The sequence below is a fragment of the Puma concolor genome, chromosome A1 (genome assembly GCF_028749965.1).
Source record: "Puma concolor isolate L17-30 chromosome A1, mPumCon1.1.hap2, whole genome shotgun sequence".
NCBI lineage: Eukaryota > Metazoa > Chordata > Mammalia > Carnivora > Felidae > Puma > Puma concolor.
This window is the reverse complement of record NC_141667.1, coordinates 224,573,113-224,592,730: the sequence shown is the minus strand read 5'-3', so window position 1 is coordinate 224,592,730 and position 19,618 is coordinate 224,573,113. Positions and strand designations below refer to the sequence as shown.

General features: G+C 41.6%; 1 protein-coding gene across 2 annotated transcripts in view; it reads right to left on the bottom strand.

Moving 5' to 3' along the window:
• Nucleotides 1–5,591: 5,591 nt before the first annotated feature.
• LHFPL6 (LHFPL tetraspan subfamily member 6) overlaps nt 5,592–19,618 on the bottom strand; it is a 248,011-nt gene continuing 233,984 nt past the window's right edge. For both annotated transcript variants that reach the window (XM_086713125.1, XM_086713132.1), the window contains one exon: nt 5,592–6,753. In XM_086713125.1, the coding sequence (XP_086569251.1) occupies nt 6,635–6,753 (119 nt within the window). In that variant the 3' untranslated portion in view covers nt 5,592–6,634. The remainder of the gene's footprint in view (nt 6,754–19,618) is intronic.

The following is a 19,618-nucleotide window of genomic DNA, read 5'->3' as shown; positions in this document are numbered from 1 at the left end:
GAGCTTGCTGGAACCTAATGGTCTTATTTCCATTAAGGCTCTCTGGAGATACCCCCTCCATTTTGAGAGAAAGCCTGAATCAGAGAAGGGGGCATGACAGACATTTGATGTTCTGACAAATTCACTCCAGTCACCAAGGATTGAAAAAAAAAAAAAAAAAAAAAAAAATTTTCCGCAAAGACGATTTTGCTAGTAGCAAACATGCTGAATCAATTCTATTTTTCATCTTCCCTTCACAGCTAAGTCTCTTTTTCTTTGTACCAGTTAAGGAGGTATAACTGATACATAAAACTGCACATATTTAATGTATACAACTCGATGAGTTTGGACATATGCACACACTTAGAGTATCATCACCACCACGAAGGCAAAAGGCATATGCATAACCTCCCAAAGTTTCCTTGTATTCCGTGTGTGTGTGTGTGTGTGTATGTGTGTGCGTGTGTGTGTGTGTGTGTGTGTGTGTGTGTGTGTGTGTGTGTGTTCGCGCGCGCTTAGAACACTGAACACCAGATCTACCGTTTTAACAAATTTCCAAGTGTGGTCACCTGTAGGCACTATGTCGTCTAGCAGATCTCCAGAGCTCATTTATCAAGCGGAGCTCTAACTTTATGCCCAATGAACAGCAACTCCCCATTTTCTCCTCCCCTTGACAGTTGGTTTTTGAAAGGCCCGCTCTATAGCTGTCTCTTCTTCTTCTTCATCTCTTTTTTTGATTTAGTTTTTAAGGTTTTTTTTTTTTTTTTTTTTTTTTTTTTAGAGACAGAGAGAGAGGGCAATTGGGGGAGAGGGGCAGAGGGAGAGCTAGGCTCTGAAGCAGGCTCTCCACTCAAAGTGGAGCCCCACGCGAGGCTCAGTCCCACGACCCCGAGATCATGACCTGAGCCGAAATCAAGAGCTGGATGCTCAACCGACTGAGCCATCCAGGTGCCCCTTCTCTTCATCTCTAATTCACTCTCCTACCCCTAAGAATTTCAGCTCCACCCCACCCCTCCACTAAAATTGCTCTTTTCTGATGGCCTTCTTGATAACCTTCTAGTTACCCAGTCAAATAAATATAACTTGTCTCTTGCAAGACATTTACCGTAAACACTCTTGAGAACTCTCTTTCTTGAAATTCTTTTGTCTTCATTGGTGTCTATGACAATGTTTTTTGTTTTTTGTTTTTTTTTAATTTCTTTCTGTGTCTCTGATTACTCCTTGGACAGGGATCTTATCTTTTAAATGATATGTTCCCTAAGGTTTCTCTTGCATTCATTTTTTTTTTTCAAGTATCACAATGTTTATTGATAGATAACAAGTATACAAAATCAGGGCGTGAACATGACTTGATAAATTAAGTAGACTTAATTTCAATACTATGATAAAAGGCACCAATTCAAATTCTCACCAGGTGTTTCACACCCACAAAACCACTTCAAGGGCCTTAACGATCCTCAAAACTGATCAGTTTTGTGCAAATAAACCATGTTTCTTTTAAAAAGACTTGTGCACTTGCCCAGCTCAAGGATATTAAAATCCAGCACGTAAAGCCCATTCCTATAGGTAGAAATACGGGCAATATACTATCGTAGCAACAATAACCCATTATAGTTAAGAAAGTTTTGGTAACAACCAAATGGATAATCAAATATTGCAACAACGCAAGTGTTACTGAGCAAAGTGCATTTCCACAGTATTCGGTGTCGCTATTCAGTTTTCTAACTTCAAACAGCCTATGATAACTGGCAGCAAAGAAGGTCCTTGCTACAGACTGTCTCTGTAGCAACACTGATGATGTAACTATCGCATGCTGCTAAATGTGTTTAAACGTGAAAGATACTCCGAAAATATTTCACGGTACACTATGGTTAAGACAATACACTACAAAAGAACCTCATGCAGAAGGAAATGCCAACTGACGTGCTTCTGCTTTAAATATCGTGAAAACATTCCTGCATCCACTTCTTATTAATGCCTGCAGAGTCACTGATATTACCCGTATCTGCTATTTCCAGAGCCCAAATTTCTCCTGAGCCCAAGGCCTTAATTTTGAACTACCCATGAGGCATCTCCAACTGGACACCCCATGGGATGTCCTTCATTACCGTGATGCTCTTGTTTCATATCGTGTCTGTGTGCGAGACCAGGGCCGGCTCTGCTCTCATCCGTGCCACTTCCTACATCCCAGGATCTCTTGATTCTCTCCTCCTGTTCTCTCTGGTCTGTCCTGTCTGCCCACCTCCACCCGTTTTGCCCATTTCGGTTTTCACCTGATGGCATCAGCCTATTTGTTCACCTCCTTTTCCTAAGCACTTAGACCATAGGAAGGGCTCAAAACTCTTTGTGGGTAAGAGGAACACGTTGTACTATTCCCCTGGCCACCTGTGCCGCCTGCTAACTCATCTCCATAGTGGGTCTAGGGATCGTTCTAAAACACGCAGGTAGTCATGCCACATCCCACATCTACCATGTCAAATGCTTCTCCTGCCTCCAGGATCAGTTATAATCTCCTCAGCGTGGCTGACAAAGCCCTTCTTGCCCTTTCCACCTCACGTCTACCCTCTTTTCTCACTGTGCCCCAACGCACCCTCCCTGCAGCCCCATGAGGCAGTGCTCTCCAAGGACTCCCCCCCACCTTTTTTTTTTTTTATCAAGGTATGATTAGCATATGATAAAGTACACACTTTAACAGCACATATGGATGGAGTTTGGAAAATGTATACATCTGTGTAACCACCACCCTAATCAACACATAGGGCATTTCCATCACCCCAGGAAGTCCCCTGTGTCATCACTAGTTAATGCCTTCAGGTTAATCACTGCTCTGATTTCTATCACTGTATATTAGCGTCGCCTGTGTGTCGGGCTTCTTTTGTTCAACATAGCATCTGAGATTCTTCTGCATCATTATGTATACCAGAAATTCCTTTTTTTTTAAATTGTGGAGTAGTATTCCACTATGTAAATATACCACGTTTTCTTTATGGATTGGCAGACATCTGAGCTGTTTCCAGTTCGGGATTATTACATACCATTTTTTTTACAATCTTTTTGGGGACACAGATTTTTTTGGGGGGGCATAAATACATAGAGGGGAATGAGTTTGTTTAGCTTAATAAGTTAACTGCCTAATGGCCTTCCAACCATACATCTCTGTGCTTGGTAATGTTCGGCGTCGTTAACATTTTGGTCATCCTAGTGTATGTTAAGTGGTGTTTCACGGTGGCTCTAAGTTGCATTTTCTTCTTCACTAATGATGTTGAGCACCTTTTCAAATGACTATTGGCATTTATATATCCTCTTTTGTGATATATCCCGTTCAATTTTTGACCCGCTTAAAAATATGCGTGGTTCATTTTTTTTTATTATTCATTTTCCAGACACACAACTTCCAGTCTCCCTTTCATTTTCTTAATGATGTCTTTTGATGAGCAGACAACTATAATTTATCACCTTTCTTTTCCTATGCTTTTTTAATTTGTCTGTGCAAGATTCTTTGCTTGGGAGGAACTTCCTCCTTGTCGTGAGCATCATTTGACATCCCAGGATATGATAATCACTGATTTTCCTCTTCCTTTTCCCCCATAAGCTTGGGGCCAACTCGAGAGTGGGAGACACGTTGCATGGAGTGCTTTACATCCAGCAGGAAACCTAGCGAGTAGCAGGTGCGCAGAAACTATTTATTACCCCAAATGCACAAATGAATGTGTTGAAAATTGGAAGAGTTGGTTCAATTTCATCCAGTAACTTTTTTTGCATGTCATTTTCTGAAAACAAGGGAAACTCCCCACTTACCTCACAAGCCTGTACAAGCAAGGGAAGCTTCATGAGGTTGTGAAAATGGAGGGTTTGCCCCTTAAGTGTACATCAGTGAACAGCCTGTGAATATACACTTGTTGCAGGTTTTATTATTGTTGCTGTTATGATTATTTCATGAATCCTGATTGTTTTTGAAAAGAAGTATATGTGATCTTTTGGTAATTCTTAATAAATTTTTTTTTAAATATTTTTTTAACGTTTATTTATTTTTGAGACAGAGAGAGACAGAGCATGAACGGGGGAGGGGCAGAGAGAGAGGGAGACACAGAACTGGAAGCAGGCTCCAGGCTCTGAGCCATCAGCCCAGAGCCCGACGCGGGGCTGGAACTCATGGACTGTGAGATCATGACCTGAGCTGAAGTCGGACGCTTAACCGACTGAGCCACCCAGGCGCCCCAATTCTTAATAAATTTGATGCTCCTCATGAAACGCTGGGACATCTTGAACCAGAAACACATATGACTAGTTAGAACTTGAGATGTAAGGGTTTGCCTTTTGACTTCATCCTGTTGGAGTGTCAGCTTTTGACTTTAGCGAGGTCCACTGATGTCTGAAATCACACGGATCACGTAAAAATGACAATGTCATCATTAAATCTGTCCACGAAATAACCTTAATGAATTCCATAGAGAACTCCCACTTGACAACGGGAGCTAAGAGGTCATAATTCTATTCTGACAGGAAGGTGTGGTTAAGAACATTTGAAAAACACCAGCAATAATGGAAATGATGGGCTCATTGAGGAAGCAAAGTGCAATCTCTTCTCCTCAGGAAACCGCAAAGTGGAGAAGCCCCTGCTCAGTGGACAATGAGACACAATCAGAGGATATTCAGCCCATTATGAATTAAGCATTTGAGAGCAGAATGACTTTTTCCATAGCAACAAAGCCTCAGAAAGTCCGGAATTTTATTGGCCTGATTCTTGCATTGTTCTTCCAAGGCAGCCGGAATCCGCTGGATGATTAAAAGTAACCAGAAGCAAGTGAGACATTCAGACATTCAAGTGAAATTGACAAATATGTATAGAAAGAACAGAAAATATAGTTATAGACAACGGGAATGCTCAGTTCCCCAATTCAAAAAATATACAATTGAGACACTAATTGAAACTGAAGTTTTAAGGGTTTGAGGCAATAATTTGGTGTTGCCTAAGAAAATAATATATCCATGATCTAGGATGCAATCTTTACTCCTGAAAGTGTTGGTTCTGTTGTGGGGTGACGAAAAGGTCCATATCCTTCTCTTTAGTCAAGGCTTTATGCTGAGAGCAGACACGTGACCTCATCGTCTCAAATGGCCAAGAACGCTAAAAGGGAGTGGTGTAAAACTGTCCCCGGCACAGAGGTACCAAAGAAACACAGCACCGTGTTGAAGGTGGAGTAGCAGCAAGTCACAGGCTGCCTGTCATGACTCTGACGTCATCCTGGAGCCTGGTGGCCCAGACCTCCCGCCTGGCTCTCGTTGCTCTAAACCATGGCCAAATACTGTCCATGTTCTCAAAGTCAATCCAAAATAGACTTGAAAGTCTTCTCTCGTGAGAATTTGGTCGTGATTTAAAGTGTAGTTAGGATTCTAGCTGCACAAATTTAAGTGGAAAGCAGGAACCCTTAGTCACCTTTAATATGCTGTGTGCCTAGAACAATGCCCGGTTGGGTGATTAGTGAGAGAACGAACGGGAGGCCTTAGAAGGAAAAGGAAAATTTATGGGACTGTTGGAGTTGAAAGGCTATATTTAGAAAATTACAGAAGCAAACTCAGTAACTGCATGAACACTCCATGACTCATTTAACTATTGATCAAAGAGAATTTATTCACAGAGTTTTCCAAATACCAACAAAATAGCACTTAAAAATTTTTTTATACAAAATGAATATTGAAATAAACGTGGTACAGCACAGTACAATAATGGACAAAAGAAAACAAGATCTAATGACTGGAAAATGTCTCTCATTATGCTCATGCCTTCAACTGAATTCTCTCCTACAGTGGATAGGAAGTTGCCCCTTTACTTCATAAGAACATCATTGCAGAAGCTACTCAGACAAAGAAATCTTGCATATTTTTGAATAATATTGAAATACAAAGGCTTAACTCTAAAGGTCTGTATAAACACTGAAAACAGGTTGAGGGCACAAAGAGGTTATGCAGGATATATAAAATACTGATAGAGTGGCTTATTGGTCCATTTATTAGGTTTCGTGTATGCTTTATAAAGTGATAATACTGCATTTTAAGGGTGTATTAAAAAGGAAACAGAGGAGTAATGCACGACTCAACCTCCCATACAGTCTGTGCAACAATGTGTAGGTTTGGGCGTGGGTGTGTGTGTGGATGTGTATGTCTGTGTGTGCTTTCAGAAGCGCCATGACCTACAGGGAACGTCTGTGGGTTACCCTGCTTCCCAACACAATACTGTTTCTACTAGCCCTTTTGATTCTCTGAGTCCTCATCTTACCAAAAAAAAAAAAAAAAAAAAAAAACCCAAAACAAAAAAAAAAAACCCCACCCAAACTCTTGTTTGCATATATAGGTTTGTTCTGTGTGTGTATGTGATCTACATTAATGATACTCTGTGGAATAGAAACACTCAACACCCTGCAATATTTTTAGCCTTTGGTCCATTTTTCTGTGTGATTCCAGGTTCTCCGTTTCTTTTGCAAATCTTGCACCACCCTTTGACGTCACATAATGTTAATCATTCCACTGGGTTTCATTTCATAAGCACTGTATGGATGAGAACCACTACTCCACCTTTCGAAGGTAGCTGGACATTTCAGTCTCTCCGGGCCCCTTCGGCCTGTCTTCTCCTCTCTTTGCGCTTGGTGGCTCCGTCTCAGTAGGGGTACTGCTTCTGTTTCTTGCCCGAGAAGCAGGCCAGCCATGTGCACAGCAGCATGGCAGAAGCAGCACCCGCTCCCGTGCAATAGTACGCCCAGCCGATCTCACACTTACCTAGGGACACAGGAGGGGGACAGAAAGCAGGCACAGATCAGGACGGTTTTACAGGAGGCTGTGTTATTTCCCCCAGCCCCTTTGTCCCTGGTGCACTGAAGTAAAACGGAAACACCCATTAGAAACGTGGTATGCTCGCTCAAATGGAATAACAAGGGCTGAAAGGTCTCTCAAGACTCAAGAAAGCCAGAACGGTTGTGCGCGTTTCAGAAAGGCCTCAGGCCCGTGCCTCCTGCTAGCGAAGAAGCCAGAAGCCTGTTCTCTTCCGCCAATAATACCCACACTTCGGGCTGAAGGAAAGGAAGAATGACAGCAATTGGGATGGGAGAAAGTATCAGTTCTAACTGAAATCATCCAAACCCATACATACAATGAGAAAAGTCAAAATGTGAATACAGTCCGTCTGCAGAGAGGCCGCTCTGAGGAAGGGATCCATTTGAAGGGTGGGTGATGCTGAAGTGAATACTGCTGTTTATATAGGACGGACTTGCACTCTACCTTTTGAATTGAAGAACAAAAACTCCCGGATTCTTCTGGGGTCGATACTCATTTTAAAATCAAGATGCCGGGGCGCCTGGGTGGCGCAGTCGGTTAAGCGTCCGACTTCAGCCAGGTCACGATCTCGCGGTCCCCGAGTTCGAGCCCCGCGTCAGGCTCTGGGCTCATGGCTCAGAGCCTGGAGCCTGTTTCCGATTCTGTGTCTCCCTCTCTCTCTGCCCCTCCCCCGTTCATGCTCTGTCTCTCTCTGTCCCAAAAATAAATAAACGTTGAAAAAAAAAAAAAGAAATCAAGATGCCATATAAATGAGAACACGATGGAAAGACTTCAAATGGGCCCTGATCTCTCAGCGTTGGATTGGTCCTAACAGTACTAACAGCACACTCACAATACTAAAAGCAGAATTAGGAAAAGAAACCGGGAGTGGCTGTCTGCGTTTCAGAGAGCAGCCTTCAAAGCAAGAAAAGTTATCACGTAGAGAGAAGGCATTACATAATGATAAAGGAGCGAATTTTCCAAGAAGACATAACAATCTGTAATGCGCGTGTGCCTAGCAACAGAGCGTCAAATTACATGACACAAAAACGGACAGGTTTCAAGGAGAAATAGGTAAGCCCATTATCGTAGTTGGAGACTTCAACACCCCTGTATTGGAAATTGACAGATCCAGCAGGCAGAAAGAATCTGAAAGGACATAGTTGATATCAATCAATGGAATATAATTGACATCTACAGACCACTCTAACCAACAACAGCAGAATACACATTCCTTTTTTTTTTTTTTTTAATTTTTTCTTTTTCAACATTTATTTATTTTTGGGACAGAGAGAGACAGAGCATGAACGGGGGAGGGGCAGAGAGAGAGGGAGACACAGAATCGGAAACAGGCTCCAGGCTCCGAGCCATCAGCCCAGAGCCTGACGCGGGGCTCGAACTCGGGGACCGCGAGATCGTGACCTGGCTGAAGTCAGACGCTTAACCGACTGCGCCACCCAGGCGCCCCACACATTCCTTTTTAAAAAAATTTTTTTAATGTTTCTTTTTATTTTTGAGAGACAAGAGAGAGACAGCATGAGTGGGAGAGGGGCAGAGAGGGAGAGAGACCCAGAATCTGAAGCAGGCTCCAGGATCTGAGCCGTCAGCCCAGAGCCCGACACGGGGCTCAAACTCACGAGCCTTGAGATCATGACCTGAGCCGAAGTCGGATGCTCAACCGACTGAGCCACTCAGGTGCCCCAAATATACATTCTTATCAAGGTCCTATGGAAGATTCACTAAGATTCTGTGCCATACTATATACCTTTAAACATTTAAAAGAATAGAAATTGGAGCACCTGGGTAGCTTAGTTGGTTAAGTGTCTGACTTTGGCTCTAGTCATGATTTCACAGTTTGTGAGTTCAAGCCTCGCACTGGGCTCTGCATTGCTGGTGTGGAGCCTGCTTGGGATTCTCACTCTCTCCTCTCTCTGCTCCTCCCCCACTCGTGCTTTCTCTCTCTCTCTCTCTCTCTCTCTCAAAATAAATAAACTGAAAAAAAAAAGAAAAGATACACATACATTGTCTACTCTTAGACCACAATGGAATTAAACTAGAAATCAATGACAGATCACTGTGGAGATTAAACATCACACTTCCAAATAACACAGGGCCAGAGAAAAAAAATCTCAAAAGAAATTTAAAAATAGTTTGAGATAAATGAAAATGAAAACACAACTTATGAAAATTTATAGAATGCAATGAAAACAGTACTTAGAGGGAAATGTAGAGTATCAAAAGCATATATTAGAGAAGAAGAATGATCTAAAATCAATAATAGAAGTTTCTGCCTTAGGAAACTAGAAAAAGAAGAGCAAATTAAACTCAAAGTAAGCAGAAGAAAATAAATAAAAGTTAGAGCAGAATTCACTAACATTCTATGAGACCATTATTGCCCTAACACCAAAATTGTGCAAAAATTACAAGAAACTACAAATCATTATTTCGCACAGACAGAGATACAAAATTTCTCAACAAAATATTAGCAAATCTAATTCAGCAATGTATGAAAAGAATCATACAACCACCAAGTGTGATTTATCCCAAATATAAAAGGCTGGTTCAGCATTCAAAAGTCAATTAATATCATGTATCACATCAAAAAACTAAAAGAAAAAAATCACATGAACATATCAGTAGGTGCAAAAAAAAAAATTTAACAAAAATACAACATCCAGTCATGATTAAAAAAAAATTCTCAATACACTAGGAATACAGGGAAACTTTCTCAACTTGTCAAAGAACATCTAAAACATTTATTGCTAATATCATACTTAATGGCGAGAAACATATAGCTTTCTATTTTTAGATTGATTTTCATTAGGCTTGTAAGAAATTCAGAATTTCAAGTGGTTGCCATTTCAGTGATCTTGATGAAACTGCTTAGATATGATTATCGTTAAACTTCAGTAGCAAAGTCCAATAATTTATGAATACCTTCAGGGTAAAAGAGATGTCAGAGAAAGGCTACTCCAACATACTGTGTTGTGCCTTTCCCACAAGGCAAGGATGTCCCTTCTCACCACTCCTTTTCAACATTTCACTAAAGGATGTAGCTACTGCAATAAGGCAGGAAAAGGAAATAAACGGTATACAGATTGGGAAGGAAGAAAAAAAAAACTGTCTTTGTAGACGGCACGATTGTCTCTATAGCAAATGTGAAAGAATCCACAAAAATCAACCAACCAACCAACCAACCAAACAAACAAACAAACAAAAAACCACTCCTGGAACTAATAAGGGATTATATCAACGTTGCAGGATACAAGGGTTATATGTAAAAGTCAATCACTTCCCATATACCAGCAATGAATAAGTAAAATTTGGAATTTAAAAGATAACACCATTTACATTAGCACGCCCAAAGTAAAATAATTAGGTATAAATCTAATAAAGTATGTACACAATCTATATGAGGAAATCTACAAAATTGATTTGATGAACAAAACCAAAGAACTAAGTAAATGGAGAAATATTCCATGTCCATGAACAGGAAGACTTGACAGTAACAAGATGTCAGTCCTGCCAATTTGGTCTGTAGGTTCAATGCAATCCTATTAAAAAAAAATCTCAGAAAGTTATTTTGGGGATATTGACAAACTTATTCTAAAGTTTATATGGAAAGGCAAAAGACTCAGAATAGCCAACATAATATTGAACAAATTTCAAACACGTTCGACACAGTTAGAGGACTGGCACTACTCAACTTTAAGACTTATCATAAATCTCCAGTAATCAAAACAGTGTGGTATTGGTGAAAGAACAGACAAATAGAGCAATGGAACAGAGTAGACAGGTCAGAAATAGACTCACATAGATATAATTAACTGATATTTAACAAAGAAGCAGAGGCAATAAAATGAAGCAAAGAGAGTCTTTTCGATAAATGGTGCTCGAATATCTGGACATTCACGTGCAAAAAAAAAGACATGGACCCTACAGCCTTCACAAAAATTAGCTAAAACTAGATAACAGACCTAAATGTAACACATAGAACTACAAAACTCCTGGAGGACCTGGGTGGCTCAGTTGGTTAATAAGCACCTGACTCTTGATTTTGGCTCTCAGGTCACGATCTCACCGTTTCTGAGACCAAGCCCTGCATCAGGCTCTGCGCTGGCATCACAGAGCCTGCTTGGGACTCTCTCCCTCTCTCCCTCTGCCCCCTCTCCCCCTCAAATAAGTAAATAAACTTTAAAAAGCATCAAACAGCAAGATATCACCTCATACTTACAAGACTAGCCAAAATCTGGAACACTGACACCACCAAAGGCTAGTGAGGATGTGGAACAAGAACTCTCACACATTGGTGTGGGAACACAAAATGGTACAGCCACTTTAGAACACTTAAGAAGACAGTTTGGTGACTTCTTATTAAACGATAAAACTAAACATACTCTCACCGTACAATTCAGCAATCACACTACTTACTATTTACCCAAAGGAACCAAAAATTTACGTCCACTCAAAAATCTGCACATGGATGTTTTTAGCAGCTTTATCCATACATGCCAAAACTTTAAAGCAACCAATATGCCCTTCAGAACCAGGACTCAAACTTGGCTTTCATGTCCTAAGAATAAGAAGCCATTCACCCAAAATATCCTATTTGAATTAATAAAACAGGTTTCTGCATTCATTAATCCTCTCTTCCCCCATATTTTGTTTTACAGCATTCAAGTTATTCTTTTTGTCTGGACAGTATGGAAGGCTTCTATATCTTTCATTGAACAATTGTCTTTTTCTGCTCTAATTTTAATCTTTCTTTTAGCCAGTTTTATGATCTTATCTTCTCCCTTTTCTTTTGTTATCATTTATATATTACGTTAGATACAAACACATACACTGAGATACTTAAATTTCAGTCACTGAACACATAAACCATAGATTGAAAATCATATCCTTTTTTTACAAGTGAGTCATTTTTATCTTGTTCATTAATAACTTTTCTATTGAAAAATTCAAAGACTGTTAAGTGTAGCATGCAATCTGACTTCATATCTTCATTGAAGTTTACTAGAGGGATAGTTAGCATGTACCCCATTTACGGATAAGAAGCTGAGGTCAGGTGGGGTGCCTGAGTAGCTCAGTGGGTTAAGCGTATGGCTTCAACTCAAGTCATGATCTCATGGTTCGTGAGTTCGAGCCCTGCGTCAGGCTCCATGCTGACAGTTCAGAGCCTGAAGCTTGCTTAGGATTCTGTGTCTCCCTCTGTCTCTGCCCCTCCAATGCTCACACTCTGTCTCAATCTCTCAAAAATAAATAAACATTAAGAAAAAAATTTAAAAAATAAGACGCTGAGGTCAATCAAAGCTAAGTGAGTCATTGGCCTGTGGTCACCACAAGGCAATAGTAGCAAAATTAAATTGAGGGCCTCCACATCTCAAGCACATACCACCTACGTACACAGACGATAGGCTATGTTCAGTCTTCAATCTATGTGTCATCCTTGATTTCTCTCCCTTTATATATCTAATAAAAGTAACAAGTTAAAAATAGTGAACATGTATTACATGCATGATTACTACTTGCTCCAAATTATTAGAAGAGCTTTACATGGAGTACATATTAATGCATTTAATCCTCATAAGAACATGATGTGATAGGTACATTCAGATGGGAAAAGTAAAGTCAAGAAAAATGCACTAACCTGCCCGAAGACTCGCCGTTAATGAGTGGCAAGTCCTTTGCCTCTCTCCAAAATTTATCCTCTGTATTACCACTCAAATGCCTGCAGCATCCCCACACAGTCCTACCTGCCATCACTGTTTTCCTGTCTCCCTGCTTCTGCTTACGCTATCACCAACAGCAAAGCAGGCAACTATCTTTTTAAAAATGAATCGTGTTAAGACACTGACTTACTTGAAATTTTCTAAAGGATTGTCAAGCATCTAGTCTCCTTCCAATGGCCTGTGAGACCTTGCATGAGCTGGTATCTGCCTACTTCTCAAAACTCATGACCAACTTCCCTCTGTCTTCCTTCTGGACACACTGGCTGCCTTCTCTGGACCTCATCAGGCTTGTTGCTGGCTTGGTGCTTCACGTTCATTATTCCTTCTACCCAGAAAGTTCTACTTCAGATGATTAGAGAGCTGGCTCCTTCTGAAATGGCATTTCTGTAAAGATATGTCCCACCCCCCACCTGCTTCATCAAAGTCTCTGTTCCTTTACCTCACTTTATTTCCTCTGTAGCACTTACTATGGTTTGTAACTACCGTGCGTGTGTGTGCATGTGTGTGTGTGTGCGTGTGTGTGTGTGTGTGTGTGTGTGTGTGTGAGAGAGAGAGAGAGAGAGAGAGAGAGAGAGAGTTTAACTTCAGTCTCTTCCACTAGAATAAGAGTTTCAATTATGGGAGACTTCTGTATATTTTCTTCTCTACTCTATCCCCAAAACAGTGCCTGGCTCGTAATAGTCACTCACTAAGTAAACGTTGAATGAAAGGCAAGGTAAAAGAAAAACAAAGAAAGGAAGCAAAGTAGGCAAACAGCTTAGTCCCCGAAAAACAGAGTAAATCTGGGATTTTATTACAAGAATAACTCTAGTCCTGCTTTGGCACGGAACTTTTGGAGAGACGTTCCCAAACCAACTTTATAGCATTTATAGCCTCATACAGAGTGTGTTAAACTTAACAGGATAATAGATCCTGAAAGATCACATCTCTACCTCGGGGTAGGTCTCACTGGCACAATGAGCTCCATTAATAATGATATGTAGGATAAGTATTTTTCAAGGGTAGCAGAGTCCCCTTCATGGGCCAAATTTTCTGATAACCATCCATGAATGTGGCTGGGGAATAATCTCCATTTGTAAATCTTGGGAATAATTTCCATTTTGAATTATTCTTCAGCTGGATTAAATAAATCTAGGAGGGAGAATTAATGGGTAGCTAAGAGATGGCAAGTGCTTTACAACCTTTCAAGAAGTCAGCAAAATTTGTGGGCAATCCATTCAGTCTCGGGCTCATAACGTGGAACATAATCCATTGTTCATTAATAAATAGGTATTGACCTACACACAGTTCCATGACCTAACATGAAGAGCAGAGTACATGATTCTTTATTAATTATTGGACAATCATTCCAGAGAAAGTAACCGGTGAGGGCAATTCTTTGAAAATAGTCCATGTGACAGTAGTCATGTGTATTAAATAAAGATGAAAAAGAAGCCTAAAGAATTGACTACTGAGGACCCAGGAGAGAGAGAGTATATATTTTTTTTCTCCAGGGGAGTTAATAGAATAGCAGGGGTTTGAACTTTAGGGGCTCTTCACTGGCAAGGCTGGTAGCAGATGGTGTAGATATTCCGCCCAATGCCTTTAGACCCCTTCGCTGGTCCTGGGGTCTCATCCTTAGCTTCTGATTGTGCACTACTCCTAACAGTTTACCCTTCGACCCTCTTCAGAGGACCCATGAGCCTGATGCCACAGCGCCCCAACTCTCAGAGAGCTTAAGTGCCCCCTGGTGTGGCAAGTGGCCAATGTCTGACTGGCGCAGGAGTATGGAAGCCAGCTTTCTTGCCTCCAGGTGGGACAAATTCTACAGTGGAACGAATGTTCTAGAGTCCCAGTGAGTTGAGGCTGAGGCTGGGACCTCACCTGAAATCGCACTCTTGCCTGGTGTTTACCCCTTCACTATGTGACTTCCCATTCTTTTACTGGTTTCTTCGAATAAGAATCCTCATCTCAGCATCTGCTCTGGGAAACCTGATCTGAGACAAGAGCAAGTGAACAAAATCTTTCTTGCTTTTTTGGTTTCATGGTAAAGGTCTGTGAGGTTTCCGCTGTCAGAGGCTTAACCACCCTACCCACCTAACAACACACCGGAGCCTTGCCATCACCTGAAAGACCCACAGCCAGGATAAAGTCTTTGGCATCACCCATCACCCCACACTACTGTCTTCCGGGGGGCAAATCCAACTCCATGTCTTGCACGTGCATATGTATCATTTCCAGTAATTGTTATGATTCTGGATCTCTTCTTGTTTGTGTCATAAAACATGTAGTCAGCTCATCAAGCCAGCTAACAGATGAAAATACAAAGAGGGCCACCTGGGTGGCTCAGTCATTTGAGTGTCTGACTTTTGATTTCAGCTCAGGTCATGATCTCACAGTTTGTGGGATTGAGCCCTGTGTAGAGCTCTGTGCTGGCAGCTTGGAGCCTACTTGGGAATCTCTCTCTCTCTCTCTCTCTCTCTCTCTCTCTCTCTCTCCCTCCCCAACTCTCTCTCTCTCAAAATAAATAAGTAAACATTAAAAAAAAAAAGAAAATAGGAAGGAAACTAAATAAAGTTATTTAAAAAGTGTACCATAGGAAAAAAATGTTTGAGAATGTCATCAGATATTGCCACTAATTACTCATATGTATAGACATATGTGTGTAATCTATATATTTTGTGATTTAAATTCAGCAACTGGCTCAGATCCAAAATAAGCAACTAATGTTCAGTGTGATTTGAAAGAAAATATTCTTCTATTTCAGATATGAAGACTTTCATTTACCAAGTAATTTTCAATTACCAAGTAATTCATAAAATACAGAACCATTAAATCAATATGGATTTATTCTGATAGTTTGGATTATTCAGAAATACAGCCAGCCCATCAAACTACCCTCAAAAGAATATACAAAAGCATACACACACACACACACACACACACACACACACACACACACACACATCTTTTGAGAAGCAGGAAATGGTAGGAATCAATCTGGTAAAATCAAGATGTGTCAATAGGATTTAAGCAAATCTAAAGAAACACTAAGCCATCAAATCCCTGATTCCTTACTCCTTGATTCCTTTCTTCCCATTCTTCCTCTTTCCCTCAATTCTCCCTCAATTCCTCATCAATTCAACAAATACTTATTAATAATAGTATAGGACTATTATAATAATAGTCTCCTACTCTGACTGAGGGTCACTGGGTGCTGGAGATCTTACTGGAAACAAGGTGGATACAGTCCCTGCTACCAAGGAGCTATTGTCTAGGCAAGGAAGTACTAAACAATAATTACGGAGATAATTATGTAATGATAATTGTGATACGTGCTTTGATGAAAAGAAGTTCAGGATGCTAAGAGAGCAAATCACAAGGGAGCTCAATAGAGTGTGGTCAGTGTAGGAGAACCCTAAGTCAGAAATGAAATTTATGCTGCGACCTGGAAGAGGAAGAGCGGGAGCAAGCCAGGTGGAAATGCGGGAGCAAGCCAGGTGGAAATGCGGGAGGCCAGGAAAGAGTGTACTTGCACTAGGGGGATGGGAAATGGAGAAATGTAGGCAGACTGAGGTCTTGTTAAAGGATAGTTCAAGAGCGAAATGAGTGCCATCTTGGGTGTAAGCAAGAGATGGGAATGGGGGTAACTACTTCCAGAGTTTGAGAGCTTGAAGCCTAAAAACTTCTCCAGAAATTTCATCTGTACCGGTAGATGGAACTGTATGGTGTTCAACATTAACCAGTAAATCTTGAGCACCTATCATATGTGCAACGTTATACAAGCTGGAGACCCAGCAGCGAACAAGATAGAAAGGGTCTTTGGTCTAAGAAGGTTTATGTTCTAGATAAGACCAATTCTCAGGGATCACTCACATCACTTGCATTATTTTGAAGCCATCCCTCGTATATATTACACGTATGTTTCTTAGAAGTTCAGCTGGATGAAATCGACCAGACAGAAGAGGGAATTTTTTCATGGAACATAAATATAAATACAAAACATCCAGAGTTCGGGAGAGTTCTGTGATTTTCCAACAGCACAGTAGACACACTGTACCTTGAACTTCTCCAAAGGAAAAGAAAAAGTAGATTTTTTTCCTCTGTGAGCCTGATTCCATTGTTTAAACCCACATGCTCCATAATAACAAATTAGCACCATGCTTTACAATAGTAAGAGGGAAAAGTCTTTTTGAGTACATTAGGCTATCAGGAAAGTTTATATGTTTTAGACAATATGGTAGTCCATGAGTAGTAACAGGACTAAATGAAACCAGGAAATTCGGGACCATTCTTCCATGGCCTCTCTCTTCCCCTGTCATGCCAATAAAGGCTTGTTATTATAATGCACACAAAAAGCATTTTACTAGAGGGCAAGTTTTGTCTGTGATCCTTTCAGGAAATTAGAGAAGCAAATCTGTTTAAACTTTCCCTTCTGCTCTCTGTGATGCTCCATCAAACAGGACTGTAAGCTTGCTTGGTTGGCAAATTGCTGCTTTCGACAATGGGGAATACTCTTCTTGACAGATAAAATAGAGGTTAATGGGACAGAAAGCAGCAAACCACAGCCACCTGCCAACTCAACGGAAAAAGATGCTGTGGCGGCACTCCAGGGCGGCCTGGAAGAGGAGACGGGGTAGGAGAGGTGTGGCCGAGTTTTGGGGGGAGGCTCAAGTCAGTTCGTGGTGCAGCTCTTGTTAGTAATAGAGACAGAAGAGAAAGTACAACGAATCCAGCCTTACGAGTAACCACGGAATTCCACAGATCTTTTCGCCTTTTGAGGAAATTGTAGTTTAACCTCTGCCTTTTTCATAATCGGGCCCATCAACATTTCAGAGCCTACTATGCACCACTGTGTCCGTCTGCTCTACCTTGGAATCTTGGTGCTCAGTAAAACGCCTGGACCACAGCAGACGACTGATCTATGTCCGTGGCATGAATGAGTATCAGACACTGTATCTGTGTTGAGAACAGAAACATGAAATTACTCATTATATTAACAGCTGTTTATGTATATAGACTGTGAGGCGTGCACTGCACAGTTTACAAGTGGCAACGCACTTAATTGTTTTTGCCTCCACCGTTTCCCAGGAAGGAGAGAAGCAAATCTGTTTATATTTTCCCCACGTGATTCCCTTTGTGAAGATGAAAAAACTGACTTACATGCAAGGTAAGTAACTTGCCTAGTATCTCAAATAAATGATAAAACTTCAACGTGGACTTGGGTCAAACTGATTCTAGAAATTTCTCCAGTGCTCAGAGAATGTATTAGGATGAGCTAGTCCAGTTACTTCTCGCATTTGTTAGACAGCACTTGTCTCTGCTAGAACTTCCATGCCAAGGAGAGATGGAACATATTTTCCTCCTTTGAATTGATGGGTCTTCTTAGAAGACTCCACGTCTCTGTGTCCACCTTGCACGGCAGTTCTAGTTATTAAAGGCCTGCCGCTGGCTGAATTAGCATCCAACTCCTGAGGCGATGGAACTAAACCAGCACTCTTGTGGCAACACCATCCCTTCTAGAGAATGTGGGGAGCTGGGGTCCAGTAAGCTTGCTTGATGAATTCAGACAACTGATTCTTCCTCGGTGTGAACCTGACCATGAACATGCCCCCAGGCCAGGTGTTTTGACCCTCCCCTGACTCTGTCTAAGCCCTGGGCACACTCCGGATCCTTCTCGGGCTACTGTCTGCTTGTAAATGCTCAGCGGTTGGTCGGGAGCCGTCATGCTTCCTCAGACCCACCCAGAGATTTGGCCACAGTCCCCCCCACTGTACAGCGTTGTTCAAGCGCGACACAAAGCGCAGTGGCTCAGGCAGTCCTGCCCTCTCGCCGACGCCACCTGACACAAAACTCCACGGGTCCTTGGCCTTCCTGTGCTCTGCATTTGAACCTGAGCCCCACTCGTCCCTAGCGTGTTTCTTTCTTCACTAGGTCGCTGCTAAGCTCCCAGCCTTGTGGCCGTGACTGCCTGGGTCCAGATGTAATGAGACGACTGACTTCATTTATCAAGGTGGATTATCTTTCCTCTGTGATATTTTAACATTTTCACCATATTGGGGCACCTGGGTGGCTCAGCTGGCTAAGCGGCAGACTTCAGCTCAACTCACGATCTCACGGTTCAAGTTCGAGCCCTGTATCAGGCTCTGCGCTGACACAGGGAGCCTGCTTCTGCCTCTCAAAAACTGAATAAACATAAAAAAAATTAAAAAAAAAAAAAACTTTTCACCATGTTAAGATACAAATGAAAAGCTTGTGTAGCAAAGAAGTAGATATTTTTGACTTCATCTTTTTTGCTTTATAAATAATGAGGGCTGGGAGGTGGAAGGATCAGAGAGACACAAGCTTTTGTCCTCTTAAATATCACGCATGCAAGTTTGATAGGCCTTATCTTCTTGAATAAACTCCTTCATGTCTCTTCATATTCACACCACCTTGTCTGCATATGCATTTAGAAAAAACAAGAACAAAAGGAATCTATTTGTTCTTTTTTTTTTTTTAATTTTTTTTTTTTCCAACGTTTATTTATTTTTGGGACAGAGAGAGACAGAGCATGAACGGGGGAGGGGCAGAGAGAGAGGGAGACACGGAATCGGAAACAGGCTCCAGGCGCCGCCGAGCCATCAGCCCAGAGCCTGACGCGGGGCTCGAACTCACGGACCGCGAGATCGTGACCTGGCTGAAGTCGGACGCTTAACCGACTGCGCCACCCAGGCGCCCCTATTTGTTCTTTTGTGAACTTACTGAACAAAGGTGTCACTAGTAAAAAAAGAAACAAGTTTTAAGCCTTTGGCCTAAAACATACAAAAGCTTTAATTCAAACGTTCAATGGAACAAGTGGTTAAAATGATACCTTCTGTCCTCCTGTGTCTGGAAGGAGAAGAGAATGCCCCAACTTGTCACTGGGTAAAAAATGTAGAGATAAGGGCACGCCTGCATGGCTCAGTCGGTCAAGTGTTCGACTTCAGCTTAGGTCATGACCTCACAGTCTGTGAGTTCGAGCCCCGCGTCGGGCTCTGTGCTGACAGCTCAGAGCCCGGAGCCTGCTTCAGATTCTGTGTCTCCCTCTCTCTCTGCCCTTCCCCTTATTTATTTTTGGCAGAGAGAGAGAAAGAGCAGGG